The sequence below is a fragment of the Nomascus leucogenys genome, chromosome 11 (genome assembly GCF_006542625.1).
Source record: "Nomascus leucogenys isolate Asia chromosome 11, Asia_NLE_v1, whole genome shotgun sequence".
Lineage (NCBI taxonomy): Eukaryota > Metazoa > Chordata > Mammalia > Primates > Hylobatidae > Nomascus > Nomascus leucogenys.
In genome coordinates, this window is record NC_044391.1 from 105515856 (window position 1) to 105524198 (window position 8343).

General features: G+C 51.8%; 1 protein-coding gene across 7 annotated transcripts; it reads right to left on the reverse strand.

Moving 5' to 3' along the window:
* Positions 1-433: 433 nt before the first annotated feature.
* On the reverse strand, positions 434-8286 carry THPO (thrombopoietin). Of its 7 annotated transcripts, none has more exons than XM_030822924.1 (8): positions 6960-8286; positions 6548-6850; positions 4734-4891; positions 4375-4502; positions 4002-4088; positions 1905-2072; positions 1588-1668; positions 434-1471 (listed from the first exon to the last, which is right to left on the reverse strand). In XM_030822924.1, the coding sequence occupies exons 1-8, from the start codon at positions 7088-7090 to the stop codon at positions 1088-1090; spliced, it is 1440 nt and encodes a 479-aa protein (XP_030678784.1). In that variant the 5' UTR covers positions 7091-8286; the 3' UTR covers positions 434-1087. The 7 variants fall into 7 exon arrangements, with proteins under 7 accessions (XP_030678784.1, XP_030678783.1, XP_030678782.1 ...); XM_030822925.1 differs by having other exon boundaries at positions 784-1471; positions 1588-1656; XM_030822926.1 differs by having other exon boundaries at positions 787-945.
* Positions 8287-8343: the final 57 nt, after the last annotated feature.

The following is an 8343-nucleotide window of genomic DNA, read 5'->3' on the forward strand; positions in this document are numbered from 1 at the left end:
ACTTATTTGCAAAGCCCCATAAGCCTGACTCCTTTTTAGAGATCCTCTAGCAGAGTTTATGGTGGTCACACAGAGCTGCTTTTTAGATGCATTTGTGGGAACTGGGAAATGAGCCTTCAACTTGTACTTGACTTGTACTTGTTCTCCTGCTGTGTGAGCTCAAGGAGCCTGACTCATGCCACTTCCTGCACTTCCCCCTGACCTCCACAGGAGGGAGGCAGGCATCCATGCCTGGCAAAGCCTCCTGCTGAGCTGCCAAAGCTCTAGCTGTTTGCTCAGCTGCCACATCCAGGTTCTGTCTTTACTGAACTGTCTACACAGCCTTACCTGGGGTGTGAGGCTCTCCAAGGCTTCCTGTTAGCTTTTTTGTTGGAGGTGGCAGGGTGAGGGAGATCTATTGCCACCCTCGAAGAACATCTTTCCCTTGCTTTTGAGGGAGCTTTTGGGCGCTCTCATTTATTCCTTATACAGTCTCAGTTTTGTCTATTGTATAGGGACAGCGTTTCTGAGAGACAGCTTATTCATTTCTCACGAGTAAAGATCTGTTAAGAATATGGGATCAGAGTCCCACTGAGAATGATAGTAAAGGGGATGGGGGCGTTGGAAGGCCTTGAATTTGAAGCAAAGGAAATTACCCTTTCTCTGTTTTCTGACGCAAGGTTAGTCTCTCCCTCTGTTCAAATGCCAGGCCAGCCCAGGCCTTTGCAGAATTATCATAGAAAAAGAGCATACAGAGAATCAGTGAGTTGCAAATTTCTGCAGAAAATAGACCAAAGAGCTAGCTGCTCTGATGAGTATTGCCGATAGCTTAAAAAAATAGCTTCTGAAGGTTTATAATGTACAGTGAAAAATGATTCCCTTTTCAGTCGTGCGTATCCCTTTTACCAGGGCTTTGGGTTTCAGGAGAAAGTAGGAAATCTTGTCCAGTTGTCTCCCAGGGGCTCCCTGCAGGGAAGGGAGCTGTACATGAGACAATGCTGATGTCGGCAGTGTCTGAGAACCTTACCCTTCCTGAGACAGATTCTGGGAGTGGGTGTAGGATGTGTTTAGAAGAGGGCTGGTAGGGGTGGGCGTTGGAGCAGAAGGGTCAGGAAGCAGGGGGTGGAGCTGGACCACAGGGGTGGGCAAGGTGGGTGGAAGAGGGAAGAGCGTATACTGTCCAGTAGGGAGATGGGTTGGGGAAGGAGAATATCCAGGCTGGAGGTTGGGTGGCAGGGAGCCTGTGTCTGATGTTCCTGGGGAAATATCCGGGGCTCCTAAGGTCCTGTGTGAGGGTCCAGGAAAGAGTCCACGAGTTCCATTCAAGAGTTCGTGTATCCTCTTCAGGTATCCGGGGATTTGGTCCGGGGACCTGGAGGTTTGGTTCAGCAGACCAGGAATCTTGGCTCTGAATCCCTGCTGCCGCTTCAGAAGCCCAGAGCCAGTAGTTCTGGCTGAGGCAGTGAAGTTTTTCTCCAACAATCCAGAAGTCCTGTTTGGGAGCTCGTTCAGTGTGAGGACTAGAGAGGTTCTGCTGGGGACAGCTGTGGTGGGTGGGGCCCGCCTGACGCAGAGGGTGGACCCTCCTACAAGCATCAGGAAACGCACCTTTCCTCGGAGCAGGTGTTGGAAGCTCAGGAAGATGGCATTGGGGTCCTTGTGAGCTGTGGTCCTGCCCTGTGGAGGAAGCTGAAGGCAGAGGATGGTCCTGAGGCCAAACACCAGGGCCAGATCTCAGGCCTCCCTTGTCTAAGTAGGAAAGACAGGATAACAGCACCCAGGCATTGTGGCTGGCAGGGAGCACGCTTAGTAGATCAACTCTTCTGCCCTTGAGCTCCCTGGAAGACCCCTTCTTCCCTCAGGTCTTCTAGGGGGACTGAGTCAGAAAAGAACAGTTTCTACAGATCCCTTGACTGGGGACTTACCTGGGTTCCAAGGAGGCTCTGCAGGGCCCCAAGGAGGAGACGGACCTGTCCAGAAAGCTGCCCCAGGAGGGATGAGAGGCAAGTGGGTCCCAGTTGTCCCCGTGCTGCCATCACTCCCTCCAGCAGAAGGGTCACTGCTCCCAGAATGTCCTGTGCCTTGGTCTCCTCCTGAGAAAGAGATGGAAGAGAGAAGCGCACTGCCTCAAAGGGCACACTAATAGCGGGTGGGGAGCCTGTAGGAGTAGCCAGCAGAGTGAATCATACAGGCTGAGAACTGGACAGGACCAAGGTCCCACCCAGGGCAGGAATTCCTTCACAGTCTCCCGACAGCTGGTCATCAGCCTCTGCTTCAAAAACTCCAGTGTCCGCTAGTCCAGCCTGGTCTTACACTTGGTTTCAGTGAGAAGAGCTCCTTTTTTTCTTACCTTGCTGAAATCTGCCCTGTTATAGCTTTTACCTCTTGGTTCGAGTGCTACAAATTTACTCTTTCTGCTGCAAAACCTTAGGATCATTTGATTTTTAAACTGAATGAAGCCTGGGTGCAGTGGCTCACGCCTGTAATCCCAGCACTTTGGGAGGCTGAGGCAGGTGGATCACCTGAGGTCAGGAGTTCCTAGCACATGGCCAACATGGTGAAACCCCATCTCTACCAAAAATACAAAAATTAGCTGGGCATGGTGGTGGGCACCTGTAATCCCAGCTACGTGGGCGACTGAGGAAGGAGAATTGCTTGAATCTGGGAGGCTGAGGTTGCAGTGAGTTGAGATCATGCCACTGCACTCCAGTCTGGGGGATAAAGTGAGACTCTGTCTCAAATAATAAATAATAATAAATAAACTAAATGTAGATATGAGACTCTATCATAATGATCATAAGGATGAAAAGAAAGGACTAGAAGGAACCCATAGGAACTGCCCTTCTTCCCTGACTCAGTCCTGAGGGAAGAAGGGATGCTGGGATTCTTGAGGATAGATTTTAAACTATTGCTCATAAAACATGCTTCTAGTCTCTTTCTGTTCAGGCTGCTGCTTTCTAGACATGTTAGTTTAATATGGTCCCTCTTAATAAATTAGCATATGTCTTCAGGGGAACGTACGGTGTTCAGGCCAGTATATTTAAGTGTAGTCCACTTGGAATAGAGTTCTGTACGAGCATTTCCACAATGGGGATGCTAAACATCAAACAGACAAGGATTACTAGCTTTAAGAATAGCTGCTTCAGTAATGTTACATGGTAAGTTTGGGGGCAATTTAATTCTCTCAGATCCTTTTCATAGGAAGTGCTAGGGCCAGAGGCTTAAAGGATGGAAGCAGGGCATTGTGGCCTGAAAGCTGGAATAGGACTTTACTCATTAATTTACAAATGTAGAATTTTTCTTTTCTTTTTGAGACGGAGTTTTGCTCTTGTCACCCAGGCTGGAGTGCGTTGGCATGATCTCGGCTCACTACAATCTCCACCTCCTGGGTTCAAGCGATTCTCCTGCCTCAGCCTGGGATCACAGGCTGGGATTACAGGCATGCACTACCATGCCCAGCTAATTTTGTATTTTTAGTAGAGACAGGGTTTCACCATGTTGGCCAGGTTGCTCTCAAACTCCTGCCCTCAGGCGACCCGCCTGCTTCGGCCTCCCAAAGTGCCAGCATTACAGGCGTGAGCCCCTGGCCCACATGTAGAAATTTATATCTCTGTTATTTCACCTTGTTTTTGACCTAGTCTTTCAGTGATTTGAATCTTGGTTCAGTCTTTTGTTATTTTAGTGGTACTTCCCAGCTTTGTGTCATCTGTGGATGACATATGAGTCTTACTTCTTCATGCCAATTTAAGAAGATTGAGCAGGAATAGGTCAAAGGCATGGCCATGAGCGATTTCTCTCCAGCTTTTCATGGTGTTCAGCTTCAAATCTATTCACATATTAGACCTGCAAGCCATCATCTTCTCCACAGGCTATCATCATAGGTGAATGTAGATTGGGTTAGGGTGGCCAAGCTGAAGGTGAGATATTTTTAAAAAGCTCAAGAATGTTGGAGAATCCATGGGAAGCAGCGGGAAACTGAAGACAGGACTTAGGGAAGCCAAGGTTAGGGACGGCTTTCTTACCATCTGGGTTTTCCATTCTCCCAAGCTAAAGTCCACAGCAGGCAGCAGGACAGGTGTGGGCAAAGGGTTAACCTCTGGGCACTGGCTCTGTTGAAAAAGATTGGTGGGGGGAGAAGGGAGCTGAAATAGAGAGGGCTATGGTAGCCTAACAAGCATGCTAGTCCTCCATGAGTACTACCTCTAGACGAGAGCTTTTAAATGAGGGCTGTATTGCGAAGAATAATCCTTGTCAGGGAGTGTGATCAGTAGGTGGTGACAATATGGGAAGAATAGTCATTGGGTCAAGGAGTTAGAGGAGGTGATGGTGTCTTCCTGGGAGTATGGGTGTCTTACCAGTTACGCGGATAAAGGGGATAATGTTGGGAGTTCTCACCAGTCTGCTGTGAAGGACATGGGAGTCACGAAGCAGTTTACTGAGGACTCGGAGGTCACAAGCAGGAGGAGCCGGGCTGGACAGAGTTAGCCTCGCAGTTAGGAGAAGCATGACCACGAGGAGCAATTCTTAGATGAGGAGAGGTGAGGTTGAAAGATGAGGAGGAAATCTTTGTCAGCTGGTATTCCAGGAATTCCCATTCAGGACCCAGACCCGAAATCCAGGGAATCCACCCCTCAGACCCCTTATTTTTGGGAGAATGGGTTCCCCCAGCTTCCTGCCCCCTGCAGCGTGTCTCCTTTCTCTCTCCCCTTCTGTCATGTTTCCATATGGCCCTAGCCCCTCAAGTGTGTTCTCACCAGTCAGCTCCATTCTGGCCGGGGTGTCTGGCTGGCGTGGCTCCCTGTTTGGGGCCTCTCCCCTGAATCCTTCCTGGGGCCATGGAGGCGGCTTGGGATCTTGCACTTCTGGGCAGAGTAGGGTGGGGCAAAGGCGGGCCAAGGATGAGGAATCTATCCTGAAAGTAGCAAGAAGAGTGAACATTTAACCAAGTTTCTAGGAAGAGACTGCCTGGCAGGATGAACAGATGCTGGGGAAGGCTTGAGATGCTGACCAGCCTGGAACTGCCAAAGCTCTGACTTCTCTCACATTGTCTTGTGATGAAAGCATATGGTGTGCTGGATGCAGTGGCTCACGCCTGTAATCCCAGCACTTTGGGAGTCCAAGGTGGGTGGATCACCTGAGGTCAGGAGTTCGCCACCAGCCTGACTAACATGGTGAAACCCCGTCTCTCCTAAATACAAAAAAACTAGCAGGGCGAGGTGGTGCATGCCTGTAATCCGAGATACTTGGGAGGCTGAGACAGGAGAATCGCTTGTACCTGGGAGGTGGAGGTTGTGGTGAGCTGAGATCGTGCCATCGCACTCCAGCCTGGGCAATAAGAGTGAAACTCCATCTCAAAAAAAAAAAAAAAAAAAAGAAAGAAAGAAAAAAAAGAAAGCATATGGTGTCTCCTTTTTGTCAGGACTCCTCAGTGAATCTGACATGGATTGGTGCCACCTACCCCTGCTGAGAACAGCAGGACATGATATGTATACACACATATCTTAACTAGCCTTAAATTATGAGCAACCTTGGTTGTTAGGTCAGAGAAAATCTGGGATGGGGATAGAGAAGGAAAGTATTGTGGCTTCAGCCTGGAGAAAATGGGATGCAGGGCCTGGGTGAGGAACTGGCAAACAGGCATAATATGTTGATGGGTAACTTCTGTGGTGGGGAGTGGGGCTGGGGAGGGGAACTGCACAAAGCTGTAACTGGGACCACTGGAGGTCAGAATTAAAAGGCGGTATGGGAGAAATTAACCTCTATTCTTTCCCTATTTACCCCCACACATAAAACCTCTGGAGCTTTTCTTTGGACTCCAAGTTCTGAAATACTCCATTATCTGAGGCCAAGAGATGGGCTAACAGTCCTGGGACTTCCTTCCTGAGACCAGCTGCCCAGGAATGGGCACCTGCTGGGTGATGCCCACCTTAGGGGCTTACCTTGTCTTAGGCGCCCACTAACATATCTGTCTCATAGCTCACTCCTGCCTCCCTGCCCCCTTGGCAGAACCCCTTCCGGTTCCTTCACAGGACCCCCTACATGGCTTCCTCCTCCTTTCACAAGTTGTGCAAAGAGGCTTGCACCTGATTCAATATTGGGATTTCCTGTAGGTCTGTCAACATGAGTGGGCCCTCCTCCCATTACCCTCTCCTTGCGCCCTGGCTTGCCTGGCCCAGCTTCCCCAGCGCCAGATTCAGAACCTTAAGCTAACAAGGAATGACCAGCTAAGAATGGGGATTGGGGCTGTGTCCATCTTACTACTGTGTTTGCTAAGCCCTAAGTGCAGCTCCCTTTCTTATTTTCTCCCTGGGCTCATGTCCCCTTTCCTTAGGGCCAGCCAGGGCTGTGCTGTATTCCACCAAGTAAGTGATCAGTCCCTCAGAAACCAGCACCCCACCCCCTACCTCTGCTCTGCCCTGCTCCTCCCATTCTGGGAAGGCTACACTCTTCTCGACAAAGGTCAGTGCCTGTAGGTTCCAGTTTGCCTGCCCCTCCCCCAGCTGGGAGCCCATTTCTCTTTGCTGTCCTTTCTACCCTCACATAACCCCACACCCTGCTGGCCACTCACCAGGTAGAGAAGGGCTCCAGGACCCAAGTGCACAGCAGGCAGCCCTCTGGGGAGCAGATGGGTAGGAAGACATGTGGCGGTGGGGCACAGCCCCTCCACAGCAGCAGGTCATATGCCTGCCTGGGCCACTTCTGCCCAATCAGAGAAGGGAGCCACCAGACACTGGTGAAGGCCCCCGGAAGTGACGCCTTCTCTTCCCTGGAGCTCCTGCCTGGACCAGGGTCCACTCCTCCACCCACACACACCACAGAGAAGATTTGGATAGGGGGATCCATCTTTTCCTGGACATGGGCAACCTGGGACCTGGAGGGGGACAGGAGCAGAAGTTTTTTTCCAGGAGGAATCTGGCAGGACATTTGTGTCGCTGGGGAAGAAGCACAGAGGTCTTGTTTAAGACTGGTGGGGTTTTCACCTCCTGGCTATCCAAATTTCTTTTCCCTGGACATCACACCTGCTGCTGAAATCCAACAGGACGCTTGCTTTCCTGCTTTTCTTTCTATAACCCCCTAGAGAGTCCTGTCTTGTCATTCTCCCTTTCGACATGGGAATATGGATATTGCCCACATGAGAGAAATCTCCTGTTATGGGCTGGTGTTATGGGGAAAGGGTTTGGACAGGTTGAGAGGACTGTCAGGTGCGGGGCACATGTATGTGCGCATGCGTGCGCTGGGTTAAGCCTGAGCTTAGGTGCTTGTCTAATAGGGTCCAGGGGCTTGGACGGCTACACACACAGATCTCTGTGCCCAGGGCCCTCCTTTGCTTGTTCTGTCTCCCTCTTCCATCTCCTACCGTTCCACATGTGACAAGAGGAATAACCAGGCCCATGTGTCCCTGTCTTAGGAAAGACAGCTGCTGGACCTCCCCCGCAAATACCTCCCGGCTGGCCCCCCTTTTCCTTTGGCCCTGGCTCTAGCTCCTTTGCTTTCTTCCCAGTCCCAGTCTCCCCACAGTCTCTGTCCTCAGGGGCTTCCTGGCCTGACCTTGATCCCATCATCCCCCCTGTCCCCCAGAACTTCCTCAGGCTCTCTCCTGTTCCTTCTCCCCAAGGATGGGCATGTCTGCTGAGAAGTGTGGCCTAGATCCTGGAATTTTCCCGTCCAGCCAGACGAGATGTCTCCCAAGATTAGGAAGGAGGGTGCTGGGATAGCTGGGAGGATAGTGGGTGTGTGTGGGAGGCAGAGACAGGGAGGCAGGCATGACCACGGAACCAAGAGAAAGGAGGCTGGAAGTGGGCTGGAGAGGCAGAGGGTCCCTTGGGTGAAGGAAGGGGGTGAGAAAGCAAGAGGGGACTGTCGAATGGACCTGAGGATAAGTTACAATGAGAGGGAGATACTGTCACTGCACAGAAGGGGGAATGCTGCCGGTTTCTGGCTAGGTCCCTGTCCTGGGTAACACAAGAATGAGGAGCGACCTCAGAGAGGAGGTAGGGAGGCAGGCTAGGCAGTGAGAGAGGGTGGTGAGGGTTTGGGGGGCGCTGTGGGCCCAGGCAGGGGGAGATCGGCTAATGGGCCTTTCCTGTAGGTTGTCATCTTTAAAGACAAGTATTCATCCTTCGAGCGGAACCGGGTCCTCGCTCACTGAGCGGTCCAGGCCTCAGGCCTAGCCTCTGCCCCTCCCTAGCCTGTGGCTCCCGTCCTGGGCTGGACACCGACCTCCTGGTCCAGCCGCCCTGTGGCCGCCAGCAGCGGGGGGCTCCGGGCCCGCCTCTCCTCCCCCTCTTCGCGCCCCCTGGTCCCTCCCCTCCCCTCCCCCGCTCCCCCTTCCCCTCCCGCCCCTCTCTCCTCCCCTGCCCGGTC

What these genes read in the sequence shown, in the direction of transcription:
- THPO (XM_030822922.1), bottom strand. Translation starts at nt 7,090, where the DNA reads ATGTCGAAAGGGAGAATGACAAGACAGGACTCTCTAGGGGGTTATAGA. An exon ending in ATGTCCTTCACAGCAGACTG is followed by an intron (nt 4,089 to 4,374) that starts GTGAGAACTCCC and finishes CTTTTTCAACAG; the next exon opens with AGCCAGTGCCCAGAGGTTAA. An exon ending in AGAGCCTCCTTGGAACCCAG is followed by an intron (nt 1,669 to 1,904) that starts GTAAGTCCCCAG and finishes CTCTGCCTTCAG; the next exon opens with CTTCCTCCACAGGGCAGGAC.